Source organism: Tyto alba, unplaced genomic scaffold, assembly GCF_018691265.1.
Source record: "Tyto alba isolate M040663 unplaced genomic scaffold, T.alba_DEE_v4.0 Super-Scaffold_30, whole genome shotgun sequence".
Taxonomy (NCBI): Eukaryota; Metazoa; Chordata; class Aves; order Strigiformes; family Tytonidae; genus Tyto; species Tyto alba.
Window position 1 is genome coordinate 982,782 of NW_024881305.1, and position 24,403 is coordinate 1,007,184.

The 24,403-nt window shown below is 62.3% G+C and overlaps 2 protein-coding genes across 2 annotated transcripts; one reads left to right on the plus strand and one right to left on the minus strand.

Moving 5' to 3' along the window:
- Positions 1-15,644, minus strand: LOC116963905 (arginyl aminopeptidase). Its single transcript, XM_042799931.1, is given in 16 exon segments — positions 1-165; positions 1,297-1,392; positions 1,394-1,440; positions 1,987-2,153; positions 2,155-2,200; positions 2,838-2,890; positions 2,892-2,934; positions 3,282-3,398; positions 3,661-3,708; positions 3,711-3,745; positions 3,747-3,762; positions 4,339-4,734; positions 4,737-4,807; positions 5,333-5,481; positions 6,934-7,244; positions 15,638-15,644. Coding segments are annotated over 16 exon segments (1,767 nt in total).
- LOC116963906 (uncharacterized protein ENSP00000471857-like) lies at positions 8,252-23,715 on the plus strand. Its single transcript, XM_042799932.1, has 4 exons — positions 8,252-8,279; positions 19,512-19,646; positions 22,413-23,024; positions 23,394-23,715. Exons 3-4 carry the CDS (start codon positions 22,438-22,440, stop codon positions 23,713-23,715), a joined length of 909 nt encoding a protein of 302 aa, XP_042655866.1. The 5' UTR covers positions 8,252-8,279; positions 19,512-19,646; positions 22,413-22,437.
- The last annotated feature ends 688 nt before the right edge of the window (positions 23,716-24,403 follow it).

Consider the following 24,403-nt stretch of genomic DNA (forward strand, 5'->3'; position numbering starts at 1 on the left):
TTAGTCCTCCACCACCTCCAAGCCCAGGATTTTCTTGACGTAGTTCTGGAGGCTGATGCGGAGCTGGGGGGCTGTAGCAGAGAAGGTCTCCATGGCCAGGGCCCGGGTTGTCTCCGACCCGCCCCACACGTCGCGGTAGAGGGGCAGGGTGTGCTTCTGCTTCCCCTGCAGGGACAGAGCTGGGGTTACACCCCGACCTCCTCCCCGGCTCCAGTGGGGTGAAGCCCCAGGAGCCCCATATCCCCCTGACTCCCACCCAGGGCACAACACCTACAGCATCGCCCTGCTCATGGCCAGGGAGAGAGCACAGAGCGATGTGACAGGGTCAGAAATGCTGCTGTGGGCAGCCCTTGGCCCTGTAGCACCTGGAGAGGGGAGAAGACCTTGACCTTGAAGAAGGAATGGAGCCATGAGAAACTCCTGAAATTCAACAAGGCCAAGTGCAAGGTCCTGCATCTGGGTCAGGGCAATCCCCACTGTCGGTACAGGCTGGGGTATGGGTGGATGGAGAGCAGCCCTGTGAAGGACTTGAGGGTGTTTGCGGGTGGAAAACTGCCCGTGAGGCAGCCCCGTACACTCGCAGCCCAGAACCCACCCGTGCCCTGGGCTGCACCCAGAGCAGGGTGGGCAGCAGGGCCAGGGAGGGGATTCTCCCCCTCTGCTCCGCTCTGGGGAGACCCCCCTGCAGTGCTGGGGCCAGCTCGGGGGCCCCCAACAGCAGAAGGACACGGAGCTGCTCGAGCGGGGCCAGAGGAGGCCACGAAGATGCTGGGGGGGCTGGAGCAGCTCCCCTGGGGGGCCGGGCTGAGAGAGTTGGGGGGGTTCAGCCTGGAGAAGAGAAGGCTCCGGGGAGCCCTTCGAGCGGCCTCCCAGGGCTTAAAGGGGGGGACAGGAGAGGTGGGGGGGGACTCTGGGTCAGGGGGTGGGGGTAGGACGAGGGGTGACAGTTTCAAACTGTCAGAGGGCAGATTTAGATGAGATGTAAGGCAGAAATTCTTCCCTGTTCAGGTGGTGAGACACTGGCCCAGGGTGCCCAGAGCAGCTGTGGCTGCCCCCTCCCTGGAAGGGTTCCAGGCCAAGTTGGACGGGGCTGGGAGCCCCCTGGGCTGGGGGAAGGGTTCCCTGCCCGGGCAGGGGGTGGAACTGGATGATCTTTAAGTCCTTTCCAACCCAAACCATTCTATCAAGTCCATCAAGTGCAAGAGCCAACCTCTGGCACAGAGGGTCCTGTGCCCCTGCTCATCTCTGCCCCGACGGCACGCCGCCGGGCACAGCCCCCGCTGCCCAGGGAGGAACCTGGCTGTGGAGGAGGTCCTTGCCCTTGCTGTACTCGGCCTCAAGGTTGTTCTTGAGGACGGTCTGGCACCAGTGCAGTAGCAGCTCAACATTCTGGGGCCTTGGAGATCTTCGGGTACGTCTTGCTCAGCCTTCCCACACCGCCTGTGAGCCCAGCCCAGCTGTGCTGCAAAGCCTCTGGGATCCTCCCCGCCTTGGGCCAGCCCTGGACCCTGCTGGCACCCCCAGCTCCGGGAGCACCCTAGGCACTGCCTGGCTCTGGGCAGGAGGGTGCCCATGTTGGGCCTCCTGGGGCCTGGCAGCCCTGCAGAGCCCTGTGCCCAGCGCCTTGGGACGCCAGCATGAAGGGTGGGGAGGTCCCTCAGCAAAGAGTGCAAGGAGAGGTGAGGCGGCATGGGGAGGCGACAGCCCAGCTGAGCCAGCCTGGGGATAGCAGGGCTCCTCCATGCCACTGCACGTGTCCCCGTATGTCTGGGGACACACTCGCCCTGGCCCTCCGCCCCCCACCAGCACTGAGGGCTCCCAGACACCAGGAACTGCAACGCTGGACTGCAGTGATGGGCTGGTGGCCGTGCACCCATGCGTCCCTGCTGATGTGTCCTCGCATCTCCGGCCAACTGGCTGGGCCGGGGCACGTCACTTTGTGTCTCCCCAGGGCACCAGAGCCCCGGGAGGTGACCTGGACCTCACCTTCTGGCAGAGGGGATTTCTGCAGGACCTGATCCAGCAAGTAGACCAGCTGGTACATCCTCCAGGCCATGATGTCCACGGCTTCAATCGCTTCCATGTTCAAGCTGTTGGCTACCCAGAGCTCTGCCAGCTCGTCGGCCAGCTTCATCAGCTGCTCCCCAGGTGAGGTAGGGCGGCCAGCCCGGTGTGTTCAGCCAGTGGTTGAACTCAAAGCCTGCAGCAAGGAAGGGAGGGACAGCCAAGACCAGTTTTCTGAATCCCACAGCGGGTGCTGCCACCCAGAGATCCCACTGCCATCTCTGAGAGTGTCCCCGGCACCAGGAAACCTGCCCAGGGATGGCAATGAGCAGAGACTAACGGGGTGAAGCTGTTAAGCCACCCCGGGCTTGGTGTGAGCTTGGGCAGTAACGGTCCCAGCGCCACCAGTGATGAGCCAGGTCGAGCACGGAGAGCTCCTGCCCAGCCTGGATCTCCACAGCAGGGCTGAGCTGAGCCTGAGCCCAGCACTTGCCAGCGGCTCCACCGGCAAACGCTCACATCCAGGTGCTACTCACCAGGCTCAGCTGTCTGTGGGGAAACCCCATGAAACAGCACCTGAGTGCAGAGCACGGACTGGAAAAACCAGGGAGGCTGAGCAGGCGCGTGCCCGAGCTCCGGTTAGAGCCTGATCCCAGGCCTGCCAGCGCTGTGCCTCCTCCGTCGGAGCCGAGGCCAGTAACAGGAGCAGCAGAGTCCCCAGTAAAACACACACAGCAGCGTGTGCAGGGTCTGCAGGGGACACGGGACGGCACCAATTTGCTGGTTTGCAAAGCAGCACCCCAGTCCCCTGCCCAGAAAGGCACCGTGCTGACCTGGGATGGAGTCCATGCCTTTTTCCTTCGGCTCCAGGAAGTAAGTACTCCACGTGCTCTGCCGTGATGCTCTGGAACTTGAACTGGTTCACATGGCCTGCCGTGACGGACGGGGTGTGATGCCACAGGCGCTCACTCCTAGCAGTGCTGCCCCAGCCCTTGCCGTGCTCCATCTCATGGGGACTCTGCATTGCTGAGCCCAGGGGCTGCCCACCCCCCCTGCACCCCTCGGGGACACCCCCGAGCATTGCCCCCACCTGCTGCCAGCATGGGGCCAAGCTCTGCCCACATCTCATTCCCCCAGGAACATCTCTATTTCCCACCTCCTCTTCCTCTCCCCAGCCCCCCTGTTCAGCCCATCCTTCCCAGGGTCCCAATCAGGCTCTGGCCTCCTGCCACAGGGTTTTGTATGACTTGGCACCTCTAGCTGGTACCTCCTCGTACCCTCGCGGAGGAAGGCATCGAATTTGTTCTGGTCCCCCACAAGATGGGCCAAGTAGCTCACGAAGCAGTACCCCTTCTCGTAGGGCGTTTCATTGTATGTGTCGTCAAGATTAACACCTAGAAAAATGGAAAACCCTCAGAAATCTGCCCATCTGCAAAACAAAACGGCCATCGCATGCACCAAGATTTCTGCTGTGCTGGGTGCAAGCCTGTCACATCCCTCCTGGAGCCATCACCTCACTCAGGTCCCACCACCAGCACTGGTTTTATTGCAAGCCATGAAAGACCCCAGCAGCAGAGCTTCCCCCCACGCCACTACACCTCACTTTCCCCCGCTCCCCACAGCTGGTTGTGGGAGGACGGGGGTTGCCCCACAGACCTGGCTCGATGACCACCCGCAGCTTGTTGAGCGGATGGTGCTCCCCATGCTGTCCATGTGCTGGCACAGGAGGGCCCTTCCTGTCGCAGGTGTACGCCAAACCTGGGCAGAGACAAGCAGCAGGCATTCTGAGACCCCAAACAGACCCCTGTGCACTTTCTGTGCTGCTACAGGTGGGAAAAGGTGTTAGCTTATGAGCTGGGAAAGGAGGAAACTGATAAACAAGGCATTGGGATGGCAGAGTTTCAGGGAGGTGCAGCATCCCAGCCCTCAGTTAGCAAGAGGCTTTTAGAACCATTTAAATTTGTCTGGATGCAGCAAATGGCACCAGGAGCCATGGCTGTGACCGTGTTTCCCGGGGGGGGAGCTCGGGGTGGCTGGTGTCAGCCCCCCAAGGAAGCTGCGGGAGCAAGAGAAGGTGAGGCTGGGCCAAGACGGCAGCACCCGCCTCCGTGCACAGGGCTGCAGGGGCTCCAGCCACCTCCAAGAGCGAGGGTGGTTCTGTTGCTAACACAAACCCCCCCAGGGAACTACAGGCTGCTGCTCTTCACCTCTTCCAAGATGCGGCGCAGGCTCCGGCCCCGCACGCAGCGCTCACGGGGATGTGCTGAGCCGCAGTGCACGGACCCCCGACCCACACGGGGACTCGGCGCTCCGCAGCCAGGCCCGGCCACGCACCACAGGCCTCGGTGGAAACGCGGCTCCGGGCGTACACGGTGAAGCCCTCGCTCAGCCGAAACTCGCCCCACGCGGCGTGGGTGACCAGGTTGCCAAACCAGCTGTGGGAGATCCCAATGACGTCCACGAGGGAACGGTCCCCGGCCAGCAGGCAGGGCGTCAGGAAGGCGAGGCGGGGGGTCTCCATCCCGCCGGAGGGGCAGGAGGGCGGCGTGAAGAGGATGTCGTGCCTGCCAGGGAAGAGCAGACGGCTGGGGTCAGACCCACCTCCTCCTGCAGATGTGGCTGGGGACAGAGGGATGCTCCCTCCCCAGCCCTGGGCAACAAGGTCCTTCAGAAACAGGGGGCCATTCCTGCCCCAGACATAAGGTCCAAAGAGCTTCTCTCCAACTGCCAGAACTCCTCAGTCACCCCGTCGTACTCCTTCTTTGCAGCCTCGATCAGGCAGGGCTCGGCCCAGACACGGCTCCTGGCCAGGTACACGGAAGAGGAGGTTTTAACCATTAGCAGACTTTTACCCTAATGCTTCATCAGACAAACACAGCAAGTGTTTATTCCACAGCAAAATAAAAGCCCGCTGATAAAGGAAGCTAATGAGACTGATAGTGCATATTGCTGTATTTCTTTCCTTGTCAGAATGTCAAAGGGCTTTTACGTGGCCACATGACAGCTGGGAACCCGAACAAAGCACCAGCCTTGGGAAGAGACGCGAGACCCTCGAGAACGGGGACCCACTGCTCCCATTCACATCCCAGGGACACTCTCGAAGGGGAGGGGACCCGGCACCGCAGCTCCTCCTCGCTCTTGAAGCACCCTCACCCGGCAGTCTGTGGGCTGATGACGCAGCACCACGTGCACAGCAGACGCAGGACGGTCCGGGTCCCGCTCACGGCTGGTGTCTCTGTGCCTGCCTGCTCCCCGGGGCCCAGTGGTGCAGGGACAGGCAGCTCCCACAGCCAGGGCTTAACCCTCGGCCTCCGCCAGAGCCACTTACCCTGGGCCAACATCAGCAGACACAGTGTCCCCGACAGCCAGAGCGATCAGGCAGGAGGGGATCAGATGGGACATCTCGAAGACAAAGGTGTTATCCCTCTGCTTCTCCCAGCTCGTGGCACTCATGACAGACGTGAAACCCTCGGGGACCTGGACACGTAGATGAAAATGTCTATTAGATGCGTTAACGTACAGAGTGGGCTAACCCAGCCGGGGACATCGTGGTGTCTGACAGCAAGCACGTCCCAGCACGCTGAAGGGGGCCAGGTCCGTGGGCTCTGCAGGTTTTGGGGCGCAGAGCAGAGCAGTGATGCCCTGAGCTCCAGCTCCAGCTCAGGATCACAGCTGCATCCCCACAGCAGCATCGCTCAGCACCTGGGCACAAACACTGGCTGGGTGCAACCCTGCGAGGTGCCAGTGAGATAAAGAAATGCTGGAGCTGCGAGTGCTGAAAAGGCAGAGGGTGCAACTCCTTCAGGCGCTGGCTCACTTCCCGTTTCTTACACAACTCCTCATTTTTCCCATTCTCAAGTGAAAGTAGAACCTGTGGCTCATGTGCTGGCCCGGACAGACCCCTGGGAGACTGATCTGGTCTCTCCTCTTCCGAATGTGGGGCAAGACCCCGCATTGCTGTGGGGTTTTCTTGGTACAGCCAAGCCTCACACTCACCTACTGGAGCTGAAGCTTTAAGGGCAGAAATTAGAGCAAAGGCGAAGAAACCTAAATTCCCACGTCATCAGCTGATGCCACCACATGCCACCAGCCTTGGTTTGGGGTCACAGCACTAAGTGGCAGCCCAGCACGCCGAAGCAGCCCGGTGCCACCGTGTCACCACCCACATGCAAGGAGGGAATTTGAACTGTTCACTCCTGGTTTTGTACTAAACGTGGGGAGCAGAGGGTAATCCTTGCAGCCCGGCAGCCCCGGCACTGCCACCCAGTGCCGCCCGGCACCACGCCTTCCTCGAGCTGCACCCCCCCAGACTCAGCTCCTCCCTGCTGCCCTCCCAAGAGCAAGCAGCCCACCACCCTCGGACCGCTCTGGGGCAAAAACAGGGTTTTCTGTGATAATTAGAGGAATTACTTAAGACAAATGCAGCAGCATGAGGAGAGCAGAGAGGTTCAAACACTGAGCTGACCCCAACGGTTAGCTGATGCTTTGTCATCAAGCACCGAGTACTTCAGCCAGGTCCCCCTGGGAGAGAAGAGCTTTCAGCAGCACAGCCGGCGCGTGCACCCGCTGGCAAACGGGCACCAAGCAGCGCCCAGCGCGCACGGCTGGGGACGAGCAAGACGACCACTGGTGTCTGCTTGCATTCGCCTAACGGGGAATGTAGGAGAAAAACAGGAGTGTAAATGAATGATTTCTCAGTGCCTTCCCCGCTGGAGGCCGGTGGCAGGGGATTCGAAGCGAGCGTGACAAGCATCGCCCCCGCAAGGCCCTGGGTGGTGTCGCTGATGGGACACCCCAACACTCCGGTGAACCCCACAGCGGGGCCGGCAACTCCCCCACGAGCCAACTGCGTGAGCTCGCAGGGCGCTTTGTGCTCCCAGTGTGAGGGGGACCCGCCGGGCCAGGCTGTCCCTGGGGGGCCCCGCTTACCTTCACGGTGCCTGGAGGGGTGAATTTCACCGGCGGGGTGTCCAAGCAGGGGAAGGACCCGCGGCGGGCGGCCCGGCCTCGCGTGTCCGTGCAGGGCTCCTGCCCCCGCGCCGCCCGCTCGGCAGCGAGCCGGCATGCCGGGGGGTCAGGCCGCGGGGTGCGGGGTGCCCGGCTGCTCACCCACGGGCGCTCCGTGGGCGGGGAGGGTCCGTGACCCCCACCCCGCAACCCCCGGCCCCGCTCGAGGGGCTGCGCTGGGGCGATGGGCGGGGCAGCTGCGGGGGGCGGGGCCGCTGCTGGGGGCGGGGCAGCTGCGGGGGGCGGGGCAGCTGCGGGGGGCGGGGCAGCTGCGGGGGGCGGGGCAGCTGCGGGGGGCGGGGCAGCTGCGGGGGGCGGGGCCGCGGCGGAAGGGGGCGGGGCGAGAGGGGCGGGATCCATGGGGGAAGGGATAATGGGGGGAACGCACGGCGGATGGGGGGCGATCCGTGGGTCAAGGGAATCTCTGGGGGAGTGTCCGTGGGTCAGGGGGAATCTATGGCCCCCCCCCCATAGATTCCGTGGTCAGGAATCCGTGGGCGAAGGGAATCTATGGGGGAGCGGTCCATGAGGCAGAGAGGCCCATGGGGAATCCGGGAGGGGCTCCACGGAGGGGTCTGTATCGGGATCCATGAGGAGGGGATCCGGGGGGGGAAAGGGGGGGAATCCGTGGGTCAAGGGAATCTTTGCCCCCCCCCCCCCCTAGATTCCGTGCGTCAAGGGAATCTATGGGGGGTTGTCCACGGGTCAGGGCAATCTAGGGGGGGGGGGCGTCCGTGGGTCAAGGGAATCTATGCCCCCCCCCATAGATTCCGTGGTCAAGAATCCGTGGGTGAAGGGAATCTATGGGGGGGAACCCGTGGGTCAAGGGAATCTTTGCTCCCCCCCATAGATTCCTTGGGTGAAGGGAATCTATGGGGGGCGTCCATGGGGCAGAAGGGCCCGTGGGGAATCCGGGAGGGGCTCCACGGGAGGGTCCGTGTGGGCATCTACGGGGAGAGGATCCGGGGAGGGGGAGTGGGGGGGCGGGTGAGGGTCCTTGGGGTGGGTCGGGGAGGGATATCGGGAGGCATCCGTGGGGGGATCCGTGGGGCTGGCGGGGTCCGCGGGGGATCCCTGGCTCTGGCTTCGCCACCGGCTCCAGGCGAGCCGAGCCCCGGAGGGACCGAGCGGGGCGGGGGCGGCCCCGCAGCCGCCTCTCCGGGCCGGGGGCGGGCACGGCCCTGCGCCACCCCTCCCCCGGCCCGGAGCCCGGTCCCGCGGCCGCTCCGCCGCTCCCAGCCCGGCGGCGGCACCGGGCGCTGCCCGCGGTGAGTGCCGAGCCGGCGGGGACACCGGGGAGCGGGGGCAGTGGGGGACAGCCCGGGGGGGGGGGGACACCCCGCCGGGGACCGCGAGTGATGGGGAGCAGCCTGCGGGGACCTGGAAGGCACAGGGTACACCTCGGTGAGAACAGCGAATGGCGGGGGACACCACGCCGGGGACCGCGGGTGGACATGGGGGACGCCCCGGTGGAGCCGGGGTGATGGGGGACAATCCTGCGGGGAGCGGTGGTGAGAAGGGGACATGCTGGTGGGGACTGGCAGTGGCGGGGGACACGCCGTCGGGATCGGAGAGACACGGGGGGGCACCCTGATGGAGACGGCAGATGATGGGGGGGGCACCCCGGTGGGGACTGAGGTGAGGGGGTCATGCTGCGGGGACCAGCAGTGACACGGGGGGACATCCTGGCAGGGACTGTGGGTGACAAGCAATGGCTGTGGGGGCTGGCACCCCTGACACTCAGGACAGCCCCCCCGTGTCCCCTCCCCTCTGCCCCAATGTCCCCACTTCTCCACGGGACCTTGTTTCAGCAGCGGCAGCCTCAGCATGAGTGGCCCCAGGAGTGGTGTGGCAAGTCCCTGTGTCCCAGTGCCCCCCCCGGGGTCCCCTGGACACCCCCCATCCCCGGCCGTGGCAGAGGAGGGGCTGCAGGAAGCTGCCGCGGTGCTGCCTGCTCCTGCCTTCCCTCCCCAAACCAGCCCCAGGGAGGACGTCAGTGCCAGCACAGGGCGAGAGGGGGAAACTGAGGCACGGGGGCTGCTGAAATGGGTGACGCTTCTCCAGAGAGCTGGCCTGGAGCGGGAAAACATGTGTCGTGCTGCCCCACATCTCCTCTCCGCAGGCAGAGCAGCTCGTGGTGTCTGCCCTCATTTTGGTCACAGGAAGGTGCTGCGGGGCCATGGGCACCCATGGGTGCTCCCTAGATGGGTGCCCAGGGCTGTGCGGCTCCGGATGCTCTGTGTCCCTGTACACAGCAGAGAGGGCAGTGGGGACTTTGACTTTTTTTATAGTGCTGTTTTCACCACCAGCAAAGTGGCCTGGGGCCCGATGGCTTCTCCCTGTTGGGTGTTTGGCCACCCCGGGGATGCTCCAGCACCTTGGGGATGCTCCAGCACCCCGGGGATGCTTGGCCACCTGGGCCACCCCACCCAGGGGCTCACTGGCCGGGCTGGTGGAGCACCCCAGGCCCTGTGTGGGATGGCTCCTGTGGAGATGGCAGTGTCGCAGCCAGGCTCTGCTCAGCGCGGCGGCCAGACCAGGATGGCAAGGCGCAGGGGGAAAGCAGAGGTGACTTCGGCATGGGCCAGGTCCCCCCTGGGACATTAACGTGCCATCACCCTCCGGGAGGGAAACGATGCAGACCTGCAGCGTACATGTGCTGGGACTCCTGTTTTCCTGGATTTCACCTAGGAAAAAAACAACTGGGAGGAAAGCCAGGGAGCCTGGGTGTGCCGGGCTGCTGGTCCCACAGCCGTCCCTGCCGGATGCCCCAGCCAGCCTGGAGCCGGCGGGTGTGTGCCCCCCACGCAGGCAGAGTTTGCCCACGGTTGCTGGGGTGCTGCCTGCACCCCCCCAGGGCTTTGCAGGAGCTGCTCATGCTGCCACCCCCGGTGCCAGAGAGCATCTGGGTGCTCCCAGAGCAGGTCACAGGGTTAGGGGGAGTGCCCTGCACCCCCTGGCACTCTGTGTCAGTGTCTGTGTTATTGAAAGGTGGGGTTGGACACTCCCCCCCCCCCCCCCCCCCCCTTAGATTTGCAGCTGGGGGAGCTGAGTCAGGAAATCCCAGCTGGCCTGGCCGGATCCTGGCTGAGTCATTTTGCAGGCGCTGAGTAACTGCCCATGCCGTGCCGTGGGGGTGCAGGGCTGCCCGCAGCCTCTGCGAGTGGGCAAGAGCTGCCTGCTCTGCCTGCTCTGCCTGCACATGCCCCCGTCAGCTCCCCACGGCCTTGGCCTCATCCAGTTCACAGCCTGCACACGCCCTGGTGCCCTCCTCGCCCTGCCAGCCCCATGCCTCAGTTTACCCCCAATGTTTTTCCCGGGATGGGATGGGGCAAAAGGCTCCTGGGACATGGACATGGGCTGGATCCGGCCCTGCCACGTGTCCCCAGCACAGGGAACCAGTTCCCAAGGGGCTGGGGGGGTCTGAATGGGGGGAGACAGGGTGAGATGGGGAGCGTGGTGCTAGGTGAGCTCTGGTGTTGGTTAGGAGGGGAATGATGTCCCCGAGGCAGGATTTGGGTCTCCTCCTTCTGCTAAGGGGGGTCTCCAGGCTGAATCTTGGTGTGCAGGGAGAGGGATGGGGTCAGGGAGAGGGATGGGGATGGGGGGGAGGATGGGAATGGAGACAGGGATGGGGATGTGTTCAGGGACAGAGACAGGGATGGGGTCAGGTATGGGTCTGGCAAGGCCTGGGGCAGGGGTGGGGTGCAAGTGGGGGTGCTGCAGGGTGATCCAGCCAGCCCCACCGGCAGCAGGTTATAAATAACCCACCGAGGAGGTTTTTTCCTGCCGACCCCCCACCCTCTACGCCGCAGCCCCACGGACAGGAAAAAGGTGTTTCCGGCTGCAGACGGCAGCAGGGCCCCGGCCGGGGGGGGGGGATGCAGGGCCTAAGCCACAGGCAGAGGGGCCAGGCGACCCCCACTGACCCTGGGGCTGGCTGCACCCCTGACCCCGGTGGGGCCACTGCAGCCCCCGGGGCCCCCCAGGCTGAGCCACCAACTGTTGCTGGGCCCAGCTGGGGCTGTCGTGGGGACGGGACGTGGTGCCACCGCGCTCAGGCACCCTGTCCTCTCCCCGGTGCCACCGGGTTCAGCACCCAGCAAGCAAACACCCTGGGGCCTTTCCTGGCTGGACCAGGATCCGTGTGGGGCTGCGAGGGCTGGAGTGGGTGCTGTGGGGAGGCTGTGATCCTCCCAGAGCCACTTTTGCTCACTGGCCTAGTGAGACATCCCCTCACCTGCACTCGCTCACTGGGGAGGTCTGACAAGCTCCAACACCAACAAAATGACAGGGGGACATCAGCCTGGGACGGAGACGTGGTCCTGGGATGGGGATGTCAGCCTGGGATGAGGACACCAGCATGGGATGGGGACACCAACATAAGATGGGGACATCAGCCTGAGATGGGAACACCAGCCTGGGATGGGAGTCCTCAGCATCTGTTCCCACCACCATGGTGACCCCTCTCCACCATGCTGCTGGCAGATGGGTGACAGTCCCCGGTCACCTGGCTGGAATGTCCTTTGGGTGACAGCTGGGGACAGCACCCTCTGTGCTGCATGCAGGGGGAACACCAGGCAGTGACAGGGCTGGGTCCCTAGGGATGAGGTAGCTGGGACCACTCTGGCTCTGCCTGCCATCCCGTGTGTCCCCAGGGAAGCCCCCCAGCTCATGTCACCAGCCTGTCCCCACTGTGCAGGGTTAGCCCCCAAGCCCTAACCAAGCCCAGAGGAGTGCCAGCCCCCAGAAACACACTCTGGGGAGCTGGGACTCGCTGGCTGCAGGTGGTGATGAGGCTGATGGCAGTCCATGGGGAAACTGAGGCACAGGATGCAGGCAGGTGGCAAATTGCCAACACACGTGGGTCCTCCTCAAATCCTTCCGGGTGACAGATCAGCCACCAACCTGTCCCAGTGGGCTCCAGTGACTTCCCCAGTGCCTTTGCTGGCACGGCCCGAGCCCTGCTCCTTAACAAGTGACCTCTAACGAGCTTTGTGCCGGCCATGCTGCAGGGTCTGGGCAGCATCATGGATATCAGGCACTGCTGCTGGGTTAACTGCCTGGATTAGGGGGATGCTTGGGGGAGGAGGGGCTGGAGGAGCCCCTGGCACTCAGCACCCACCGCCACCATCACAGGAAGTGATGATAATTGGAGAAAGCAGGGGTTTTGTTAACTGGGAGGAGAGGCCCCGGATGAGCAGCACAAGGGGCGGTTTAGAGCTTCGCTCTGTCCCAAGGGGTTGGTGGATATGTAGGGGCAGGAGCTGGGGTGAAGCTGCCTCTGGCTGTGGGACTTGGTCCCCCCCACAGTGCTCCGAGCTTGTGCGATCAATGCCCCATCCTAGCACAGCCCCTGAATCACCTGCAACATCATCGCTGTCCCCTGGCACAGTTTTGAGGGGGGCTCTGGGTCACCCCATCTCAGTGCGGGGGTCCTGTGAGCACCTGCAATGTCAGCATATTGCTCCATCGCAGGGTTGCATCCTGCAAACCCCCGTCCCTGAAAGGCTCAGCAGAATGTCCTGGTCCCACCCTGGCTCCTGCTCTTACCTGCAGTCACCGCCTCCCCGTGTAAACGTGGGAACATCCTCCAGCACCCACCGGAGCTTTGACCTGCTGTGATTTACGCTGTGGCTCCTGTGGTTGGGGCTGGACTCAGCCAGGCTCCTGCTGCGGGAGCTGCCTTTCACCCCAGCTGTGCACCGGGGCAGGATTTGGCCATGGAGGGGACGAAGCCAGGAGCCCTGGTGCTCTCCTGAGGGCACCAGGGGCTGGGGTGCCCCAAGGCATTGCATGGGGAGGGGACAGGTGGGGACAAGCCACCCAGGGCTGGCTGGGGTGGTGGGACTGGTGACCTGGCATCCTCTCACTGCTGGGACGTGGGAATTGGGCTCCAAAGGTCTTGACTGTGCTGCAGGGAGTGGGTTTGGGGTGGGAGCCAGGGCTCAAGTTAATGCCTCCGAGTATCTGCCTGGTTTCCCTGGGTTCTCCCACTCCCATGGAGGAGCAGAGGTGGGAGGTGGAGGAGCAGGGTTTGTGCTCATCCCCCATCCTCATCCTCAGCTCCCACCGGACATGACCGTGGGGCCTGAGCGGATGCGGCCAAGCAGCGTCACCTCCGGCAGCGGAAACTCCCCCTGCTCAGGGCTGGGTGATAAATCACGGTTTCTCCTCCACCTCTTCCCTCTCCCCCCCTGACCCTCGTCCTGCTGGCCTCTGTGCCCTCCCTCACTGCTGGCCCCTGGGGACTTGGCTCCTGCTGGGGTGTCTGTCCCAGGGCGTAAGGTGGGCGAGGGGGAAGGCAGGAGTGCTGCCATCCTGGCGTGGGCTGCTCGCTGTGGGCAGGTGGGATGCTCAAGTGATACTCGAGGGATGCTCGAGGCATGCTTGGGCTCCCCTCCAGGAAAGCCAGGCACCCTCCAGGTGTGATGGACCCACGGTGGCTCCATTAGCTATATCCCTTGGAGGCGGGAGGTTTAATTTCAGGTGTAAGAGGGTGGTGGGACCGGAGCTGCCACCCACTCTGGCGCTGATGGGAGGGTCCTGGGGTCATTGCCAGCCCCTGCCTGCCTCTTCCAGCCACACGTGTAAGTGGCAGTCCTCAGCTTTTTGGGGACATTGGCATCAGGGACACTGGTAGGGTTGTTCTGATAAGCCCCAGGGGATGTGGCTCCCTCCGGGCCGTGTGACACTTGAGTGTGGCAGTGGTGGTGGGCGGGAAGCTCACCGCCTCACACTTGGAGTGGGTACTGCTGCACCTCCGCAAGTCCTGAGCAGGGAAGTGTTTGCCAGCAGCCACAGCTCGCTGCAAAATCCACTCATCTCACTACGGGCTCCCCATGGCTTTTGCTTTCCATTGCAAATACCCAGTTGTCCCAAAGGAAACCCCCTTGGGGTGCAACTGGGCGTGCGGGGCTCTCGGGGTGAACGCTGCTGGGAAGGCTCCTGGCTGCAAGAGCAAAGGATTTATTTATTACATGAGGGATTATTGGGCTGAGGGAGATTTGTCCCACTTGCCCAGGTAAGACCAGACAGGGGAGTTTTGCTCATTAGTGGGTATGGTCCATACCAGGGGGGCCTGGGTGGGGGTTCACTTGAGATTGGAACCATGAGTTGACTTTCCCTCACCTGGTCCGTTGCCCAAAGCAGATTTGGCATCTAAAAATGCCCCAGTTTGGAGCTCAGCTGCTTTGCAGGGAGGGACACAGTGATGGCACATCCCCAACCCAGGTTCTGTGTCTCTGCTCTCGAGGTTAAAGCTCTGTCTTTGGACCAGGTTATAGCCAACCCTTCGCTGTGTCCCCTGTGTTACCCACCTCACGCTTCCTGCAGTGTTTTTTAAATCCTTATCCTGCTTTGAGGGGAAAAAAATGACTTTTTTGTGTAGCCTCAAGACCCCACTTTGCCCGCTGCAGTCTTGGAAAGCTGAACGTTGGAAGGAGTGGACAGGCAGTGAGGGTCTCATCAGTGAGCGCTGGGGATGCCGGGGTTGCACTGCCCATGCTGGGAGGGGAGAAGACAAGCTCAGCTGCCCCCCCCGACCATCACACCGCACACGTACGCGTGTGAACACGACAGTGTCTGCTGAGTTAATGCATTTTTCAGCCCCGCTGCGCAGCTGCCTCTCTTCACCACCCCCCTCAGCAAAGCCAAAATGCGTGGGGGCTTCCAAGTTTCAAGCATTGAGGACTGGGGAGGGGGCTGTTTCTGCATAGTGGAGGCAAACGCAGACACTGTGACATCTGCTCTTGCTCAAAAATCCCAGGAGCAAAGGGCCAGGTCCGTGATGCGGCAGGAACATGGGGCTAAATAAATGATGCGTTTGGCTTTGGAGAGTTTTGGCCCAGACAGAACTTAATCCGAATGTCACCCGTCTGAGCACCTGCACCTGGGCTGTGGGACGGCTCCTGGCCGAGGGCTTGACCCAGCCAGGGTGCTGTGCTGGGGGGTCCTTGACCCCACGGCAGCGCTGAGGGCCTGGGGAGGTTTGGGGGAGGTTTTGAAACCCTTGGGAGGTGCAGTGGGAGATGTTGCTTTTTGGCCACAGTGCTGGGTGCCAAAGCAACCCCGGGCTCTGTGGTACTCAGCAGCTCGTGTACCAGGAGGAGCCAACCCTGGGCGGCACGGGGGCAGCGGGGAGGCCAGGCAGAGCGTGAGACCCCTCCGAGCACAGCCCAAACCCCCCTCCCCAGGCAGATCTTTTCCTCGGGGACATCTGGAGGAGGTTCAGTGGGGGGGTCACCCCATGGCAGGGCAGCCTGATCTTGGTCCCCAAGGGTGCTGAGGACACAGAGATGCCAGGCAGCGCTGTGTGGGGGGGGGACAGATGGCACCAGGCTCTGGACAGATGGTCCCAGCCCCAGACAGGCCGCCGCAGGATGGGGGGGGCCGGTGTGACCCTGGGGACAAGCTGAACTGGTCCCTGGGGACTTGCTCTGCTGGCCCCGGGTGGGCAGCGGTGGCCCAAAAGGAACAGCCACCAGTGGCCATGGGCAGGGTGCGGGCAGTGCCGGCCCGGGGGGGTGACACCGGCTTGGGGGGGGGGGGGGGGAAGACGACGGACACCGGCTCCAGGAGGAGGGACCGGCCCAGTTTGGGGGGCAGTGGGTGGGGGAGGCGGTACCGGTCATACTGGCCCGGGAAGGCGGCAGCGGTCTCGGGAGGCGGCACCGGCCAGGGGAGGCGGTACCGGGGGGGGGGGGGGACACGGGGACACCGGCGGGGGGGGGGGAACAGGCCCGGGGGGGCGGGGCCGGGGCCGCGGGGCGGAGCTGTCCAGCACCGGCACCTCCTGAACGTCCCCGGCGCGGCGGGGCCGGGGCTGTCCCCCGAGCCCCCCCGAGCCCCCCCGAGCCCCCCCGAGCCCCCGCTGCCCCCCGCTGCCCGCCGCACCCCCAGCCCTGCCAGCTGCCCCAGCGGGTTGGGGCCGGGGGTCGGGGCTGGATCCCCCATCCCGAGCCGGCACCGGGCAGCCCCGATGTCCCCCGGCGGAGGGGACGTCCCTGCCCCGAGCCGCCTCCGCCGCTGGGTCCCCCGTTGCCCCGGCTCGGGGGATGTCACAGGCAGTAACAGCCTCGGGGAAAGACCCGCGAGGTGGGGACGGGATGGTGGGACATGAAAGGGCCATGGGAAAACCAGACAACATGTGGCCCCTGGCATCAGGAACAGGGATGTCCCCAGATGCTGTGGCTGGGGAGAGGCGTTCAGCATCAGGGCTTCTTGCACAAAGTCTTGCACAGACTCTTGCATGGCTCCCGGGGTCCGTCCCAGCCCCAGAGTGTCCATCCTCACAGCAGGATTAGTGCCAGGCAAAGCTCAGGCTGGGCAGAGCTCAATTTCGCTGCTGCATACGGGGCTTTTGGTGGCAGAGGCTGCTGTGGTTGGTCTAGCTGAGAGCTAAACTTTTCTCAGAGCGAGGTTTTATTAAAGTGGGCTAAATGCTTAATGGGATTACCATGGAGTGGCTAAAGCAGAGATTAGTGCTGTGGCTATGGGGCTGAGCATCTCTGCTCTGACAACAGGCGGTTTCTGTCCTTCTCTGCCTGCCCCAGCCCACAGCTCATCCCTCAGCAGCTCCCAGAGCCCCCGTCATTGTGCTGTGGGGAAACAGCCAGCCAGGGCAGGCAGCTCTGGGGCTGCCCCGGCCTCCTCTCCCACCCGCTTGATGATCTACTGCCTGTACCCAGGAGAACCACCTGCCTGCACCCAGCCGGGGCCGTCGAACCAGCCACCCCCGGAATTGCCTCTCTGGAGGGGCAGGGAGAGGGAAGCAGAGAGACCTCCCAGGGGAAGGACCCAGCCTGAGGCCCCGGCAATGAGGGTGGTGGCAATGTCCCAGGCGGTGACACCAGCTGGCAGGCAGGCCAGGTCCTGACCAGGGTGTGGGAGACTGAGGGACGGGGCTGGCGGCTGAATCGGCAGCTTGTTGTCCTCTGAAGGCTCCTTTCTGCCCCTGCTCCTTCTGTTTCTCTTAGGAAAGTTTTATGTCCCTTGTGCCACAAGGAGCCTTTTCTTTGTCATCCTTTCCGAGTGTGCCGAGGAGGAGGAGGCTGGAGCACAGCCATCCCTGAAGGCAGTTCGGGGCCGGATCCTGTGCAGGGCTGTGAGGTGCACATGGCAGCTTCGAGGGGCAGCCGGCACAGCACCAGGATCTGTCCCTTGACATGGTCTCTTTCTCAGGCCGTTCACACCCCGAGGTTCATGCCTGGGCTGCCCCCTTCTATCCTCACCCTTAAACACTGAGGATGCTTTGCAGCCCCCAAGCATTTTCCCAGGGACATCCGGCATGGCCAGCTCTGCCACAGCCCTCCCCATGCTGCTGAACCCTTGGGTGTCTCCAGGATGGCTCCCAATTTACAGAGCTGCTCTGCAGGCCCACACACCCAGGGAAGTGTCTGTCTTCCTTGATTCCTGTTTACCAGCCTGGTTTCAGCTCCCTCACCCCTAGCAGAGGCCATGTCAGGGTGGGGAAACCGAGGCATGGAGCTGCAGCAAGACGCCAACAGAGGCTGAAGGGTTTAATACCTTTTTGCATCACTAAGTGTTCATGCTCAGACTCCTGCCATAATTATCCTAGGGGTGCGGGGCAGACTTTCATCCCCAGCAGGGATCTGTCAGCTATGAGAGATAAGAGAAAAGCGAGTATTATCTGGTTTATAAAAGACACCCCAAAACATTTCAGGAGCAGAATGAAATGCTTGCAGAGGCATTAGCTGTTCTCTCGAAACCATGGGAGAGCCAGAGGCTGGATCCTTCCAAGGCATCGTGGAGGAGCTGGGAGGTTGTGTCGCTCAGTGTAGCCCCAGCGCGGGGTTGGGAGCGGCGCAGCCCTGTGGAGCCGGGAGGGCCCAAAGCCATGGGAGCGGCTGTTCCCTACTCTGCTCAGGTGATGGATGTCTCCAAAGTGGGTCTGATTTGATGCTCCAGTGACCCCTCACATGCAAAACAGGGGCATGAAATGAGGCTTGGGCCCCAGGTCCCTGTATTAATTTCTGACTGCCAAAATCGCACATGTGAGATGCATTTGGACACCAGGCTGAAGAAGTAGCTTGAGCTCTGAGCACAACAGATGCCACTTTGAAGGAGATGCCTTCAGGGATGTGTTGGGTTGTGTTTGTCCTGGGATGAAGGACATGCCTCGGCCAAGGCTGTTTCATTTTCCTTCGATGTGAACACTCATGTCTCTGTGTTTGGCATCACCCAAAGTGATCAGAAACCACCTCATCTCTGGGATTAAAGGTCTTTAAGTCAGGGAAAACTCAAGCTCAGCTCTGGAGTCAGTAGATACCGGCCCAGTGCTCCAGACCTGAGCTCTGGAGGTAGCTGGGATGAGCATCCTCCCTCCAGCCAGGAGATGAGCGTCTTCGGCTGCCCAGGGAGGCTCAGCCCCAGTGCCCAGGCAGGGCTCTGCTGCCTGCAGCACTGCTGTGACTTTTCCAAAATAGCCCCTCGTGCTAAAATACCTTGTGTGTATTTGCTGCTCTCCACCACCACGGGACCCACTGATCCCAGGCTGGTACGTGGGGAGGGCACAGGGCCAAAAACCCATCTGACAGCTGGAAGTCCCAAAATGAAAGCATCAGATGCAAATTTCTGGTACTCATGTTACCCAGAGGGTGAGCAGAAGCCTGTATCCGAGAGCTGTTCCGGGGACACAGAGGTCCTGTGGCTGGGTTGCATTAAGGGAGAAAGTCGTTTCCCTTTTGAGCTAATTGCAGAATTGCCACCTGTGTCTATCTAGGTCAAGCTGTAACCTGCTTTAGCCCAGCAAAGCGGCGGCAGGATGCCAGCGTGACACAGTGTGACATGGTGCTTGCCCACTCCCCTGTCACCGCAGCACGTGGGGCACACGCCGGGGGGACCTGATCCCTGGGGGCAGAGTTTGAATGGGGTAGAAATCAATCTGGAGGCAAATGAAGAATTTGTCTGGAAGAAGAATGGGCCAAATTTCTCCTGGGAATGGTTTTAGTTTGTGTGCATTAATGAAACGATGGGATGACTGGTGTTACAGCCTGGGCGAGCAGAGCTGCGTACGCATCTCCCTTTGCCCAGCCCTGGGGAAGCTCTGGTGCCTCTAAAGCAGAGTGAAGCCTGAGGAGGGGTCACCCATGCTTAGCTGGGTGCAGCGAAGTGATGGGTGTCCTCAGACACCCCTGAAGTGTGTGCTGCAGAGAGGGGATAGCTCTGGAGCCTTGGTCCCAGTAGGTGTTGGCATGTCCTGGAAAACCTCAACCCTGAAAGCACAAGAGGAGGATTGATTCTTTTGTGGTTAACATGGCAGCTTTGGCTTCTGCTGGAGCTGCAGCATTGCAGAAAAGTGGCTGCTGGTGGGATCAGAGAGGAGAAGTGGAAGTTGTGTCTGTGAGAGAGAAATCCAAAGTGAATAGACTGGGAAAAAAAAAAATGCCCCGTAATCAGGCAAGGCTGGAGGGGTGTTGCATGCTGATGATGCTCAGAGGGTACTGACTTTTTTTTTTTTTTTTTTTTTGGCCTCTGAGATGGTTGAAGAGGAGTTCAAGACTGCCTTTATGAATGCAGTGGCAGATGATCTCCCTCTGCATTAGGAGAAAGCCCACCAGCAGCAGCCCCTGGAGCTGGAGACGTTTGTGCAAGGGACCTCAAGGGTGAAGTAGGTGAGTAGTGGCCGGTGGTTTAACCACTCGTGTCTGCGAGGCTGGAGCTTCGCTGGCTCTCAGCCCCATCCTGGGCATCCTCCAGCTTATGGGGAGGAAGGGTGACCCCTTCAGCATTTGCACAAGGTTTTTTGCAGCTCAAGGCTGCGAACTGCTCTGCCCCCAGGCACAGCACTCCTGGCGCAAGAGGTTGGGTTAAAGAGGGTGAAAAAGGGTGCAGAATTAGGGTTTGTAAGTGTGGGTTGTGGGGCACAAACTGGGAAAGGAATGAAGGGTTGGGGGGAGCTGGTTGCTGCTGATATTTGCTGCAGGTTGGACTGCAAAGTGGGGTTGGGAGCACTGCACCCCCAGGGGTGTGCTGGTCTCCAGCTCCTGGCTGCTGCTGGGTGCTGAGCCCTGGCCACCGTGCTCCCAGGAGTGACACCTGTGGGTGCAAGGAAATCCCACGGGGGCAGGGAAAGCTTTACACGGGCCCTGCCTGGCGCCTGCCACTTGCCCCACAGCACCCTTGGGTGCAGGCTGGTGCCAGCACAGGGCCCCCCCACTGGGGCTGGGGTTGCCCCCTGGGCCCAGTTCCAGACCTGTTTGCCAGCACAGGGGTAGCAGATCCCCAGTGCCCGTCTCCATCTCGCCCCACACAGCAGCTCAGGGACAGGTGAATCCCAGACACCCCCAAGCACCTTGTCCCAGGGCTTTCTCCATCCACCAGTGCTGTGACTCGGGGCCATGACCATGGTGAGACATCTCACCTGGGATGTGGGGAGAGAGAAAACCTCCCTGGCCATTCCAAAGGCTTCAGCGAGACCAAGCCCAGAGCTGTGTGTCTCAATTCCCTTCTCTCCTTCATTAAAATTGCCTTGAAAAGACCTTTGTAGCTCCTGGCTGGCACTGGAGTCAGTGCTGTGATTCTTAGGTCTTGTCTGCTGCATCAGTCCTTCTCCCTGTGACCCACAGATCTGTTGATCAAATGATACAGCTCATGTGGGTCTGGCAAAAGGGAATTTGGTTCTGTTTATTCAAGCTCTACCCATGGCAGGGACACGGCCACCCTGGGGGACTCGCTGTGGGGGGATGTCAGGCAAAGCTTGGTCCTTGCAGCCCCTCGAAGGCCTGGGGGGAGCAGGACTCAGGGAAGCTGTAGGTTGGGGAAGAGGCAAAATGGGGCGGTTTGGGGCATTTTTGGACCTTGCTTATTCAACACCCTCCACCAGGAGATGCAACGGGTGATGGGAGCCGTCTGCCCTGCACCTCATGGCTTGCCAAAAAACCTTCTCCAGCTCTGGAGAAGTTCTGTCTCAGCTGGGTGGTTTGAAAGGCAGCCAGGCTGCTGGCCCCGGGCTGCAAACAGAGCGGCTTGTGTGTGGCCCCATACCTGGGCAGCAGCATCCCCCCAGCCCGCTGGGAATGGCTTCATTTGGCTCCGACACAGCCCCAAACTTGCTCGCTGGAGCGGCTGCACAAAGAACCCCTTGTGCTCGTGGCACCCACCCATCCTGAATCCAGCGCCAGGGGAAAAACCCCTCCGGGGGTGATGGGGACTGTGGGTGGCTGACCTGGAGCTGATGGTCCCCCATAGGATGTTCAGGGTCCCCAAAAAGCTTCTGCTCCACTCCCCAGAGGTTTTCCTTCAAGGCGACTGAGTGGAGCTGCGCTGGAGCGACCCGCAAAATGTGTATCTTGGGAGATTTGTGGCACCTGGTGTCTGTTTTTCTTTCAGTTTGCTGAGGCTGTAGCAGAGCAAGGGGGGCAGAGGTTGGCATAGGCAGCCATGGAGCTACATCTCCTCATCTTTCTAGAGACCACTCCACCCCCTGGAGAAAACCTTTTTTTTTGTGAGTTTTGAGGTTTTTTTCCCAGAGGGCTGCAGCCAGGAGGTGGTTAGAGATGGTGCTTTGCTCCATGGCTGATTTGCTGAGCTCTGCTCTGCCTGCCCAGGCAAAGCCTGTGGGAGAGATGAACTTCTCCACTCACTGCGACTGTGCTGATGTCCCTGTCACCGGGGTGGCAAAGATGGCCCTGCCTGCCTCTGAGTGCTTTGGGTGGCATGGGGTGGTGCGCTGAGCCCCCATCCTCATCTGCACAGAGCAAAATGCCACGGCAAGGGGATGCAGGGCACTATCTGGGTGGTGGGGCCAAGGAGAGTCACTGTGAGGCAAGATGAGAGCAGGAACGTGGAGAGATGGGGTTGTTGGCACCATGTAGGGCAATGCTGGGGACGAGGAGGGCAGAGATGGGACTCAGACATCAGTAATGGCCTGAAGAATGAGGTGACAGAGCTGGTCCTTCTGCCACCGGAAGGTGGTCCTAGGTGGCCAGGAGATGGCCTCGGGTATCTGAGAGATGGTCTTGGATGTCGAGAAGATGGTCTTGGTTGACCAGAAGGTGGTTTTGGGGACCACGATAAGCTTTTGGGTGGCCAAGAGGGGCTCATCCTGCTGGTGGTGCAGTCCTACCTGGTGAGGGTCTGTGCCCACGTAGCCTTGCTGCAGGAACCTGCCGTAGGGACTGGGGTGGGACGGGGCTGCACAGGGTCCCTGGGGGAGGATGTCACACGTGCCCTGGCCCTGTGGATCACTCAGGGGACATCACGTGCATCCTTACCCTGGGGCGTGGGTGCAGTGGCCTCCTCCTGGGATGGGGACACTGAGTACCTATGGTCAGTGGGGGCCAAGACCACAGTCCGGTGTGGCTGAGGGGATGTGGGTGCCCCCCATGCCCACCCCCTCACCGTGCCAGGCCCTGTCCAACCCTCCTCTCCCCCCACAGTCTTGCTGGCAGCTGCCTCATCAGGATGAACGGGACAGCCAACGTCAACCCCGCTGGCCGCAGCCACTACGCCTCTGCCATCCCGGTGCCCCGTGCTGTGGCCCACAGCAAGCTGCATGCCGTGGCCCCCCCGAGCACCCTGGGGCCCCCTGCCCCCCATGGAGCTACATCCCCCCGGCCAGGGAAAGCTCTGGCCCCCAGCCCCAAGACCCTCAAGCCCAAAGATGCTGGCAGAGCCACTGGCAACGAGCTGGCCAAGGGCAGGGAGGGCAGCCATGGCGTCCCCTTCCGTGGGGGGCAGAAAGCCCTGGCAAGACCCCTTGTGTCCCCTGGGAAGTGGCCAGAGGCAGCGGGCAGCAGGAGGATAGGGGCAGGCAGGGTGGGGGAGCCCAATGAGCTGCCCAAAGCCCCCCCCACGCGAAGCAGGGGTGGGGTACGACCAGGGGCATCCCTTGGGAAGGGCAGTGGGGTGGCCACAGCAGGGATGGGGGATGAGTCCCATGGTGGCTTGCAGGGCAGGGGGTCTCTGTTTGGGTCGGGGGCCATCACCTTCTCCTCAGGTCCCCCACACAGCCATCCCATCACTGCCACCGTGGCGCCCTTCCAGTACCGGTGAGTCCCTGGGGACATGGGGTTACCGGGAGGCATGGGGATAGGTAGACACGGTGACCAGGGGATGCAGGTGGGCATGGCGGGGGTGGCCATGGGGAATGGTGGGGTTCGGTCCGCATGCTCTGTCCCCAAAGGAAGGCTCCCACTCCACTGGGTTTGAGGTGCTGTGGGCTCCTGGGGTACCCATGGGAGACGGTATGGGGCAAGGGGTGGTCTCAGTGGGGAGTGGAGTGCCCTTAGACCTTCCTGCCATGGGAGCATTGTCCCCAAGCCCTGGCAGAGCCCAAGGCACCATGTCTCCATCTCCTGGGGGTCCTCAGTTGGCGATGCACCCCCTGTTCCCCCACCCTCACCCCGCTCTGCCCCCAGGCTGCAGGAGGACCAGGTGGAGGAGAAGGCCACATCTCCAGGTGACAAGTGCTCTGGTCCTGAGGAGGGACCTGAACCCGACCCCAAACCCAAAACTGGAGGCCTGAGTGAGTCTGGGGGCGTTTGCTGGGGGCGTCTGGCTGGAGGGCTGCTGGGATGGTGCTGGGGGGCAGAGGATCATGCTGGAGCTCAGACCCCCATGGCCCCGTGCCAGAATAGGAGCTCTGGCTGGGGGTCAGTGGGGTGGAGGTGGGGAACCCCCACGCAGGAGGTACCCCAGCTCCCCTGGGAATGGCATGGCTACAGCTGCCGCATCTGCTAACCCCCACGGCCAAAAAACTACCGGTGGCACAGCCTCACCTGGGCACAGAAGCCACATCGGCGTCCCCCCCAGTGGCTCCGTCCCCTCTGGGGACGCTGCCGGGACATCACCCGCTTGGCTCCTTCCCAGTTTCCCAGGGAGCTCCGGGAATGACCCACTTCCAAGAAGTCATCAGAGAGCCGGCATGGAGGTGCATGCCACGGCACCACTGTCTCCCCACACCCACTGCGGGGACACCCCCTTTCTTGGGGGGCCAAATGAGCCCAAATACAAGCTCTCTGCTGCGATGTTGGGGAGCCCCCAGTCCCCTCTGGAGCTTGCTTTGGGGGGGCAGCTGCTGGAGGGGATGCTGGGATGGCGGTTGCCAGGGCAGCAGCAGCAGAGGATGGCGGGATACTCCAGGGATGTGCAGGGAATGGGAAAAAAAAAAAAAAAAAAAAAAAGAGCCCGGAGCTTCATCGTGTGATTCAAAGGGACAGAAGTCGGTCAGAGCCGCGGTGGCTCACGGCACAGCCTGGCTTTGCAGTGGGGCTCCAGCACTGCCGCCATGCAGCTAGAGGGGTGACAGGGTTCAGCGCTGAGCCTCAGTTTGGGAAGCATCGAAACCAACAGTGAGCAGGAGGATTTTCTGGGAGACAGCAGGAGGGGAGCGAGCTGGGCTGGCGCGCTCCCAGTGCAGCTGCCCCGC

Coding starts and splice junctions, on each gene's coding strand:
- LOC116963906 (XM_042799932.1), top strand. CDS start 22,438: ATGAACGGGACAGCCAACGTCAACCCCGCTGGCCGCAGCCACTACGCC. Junction 23,025..23,393: donor GTGGCGCCCTTCCAGTACCG/GTGAGTCCCTGG, acceptor CTCTGCCCCCAG/GCTGCAGGAGGACCAGGTGG.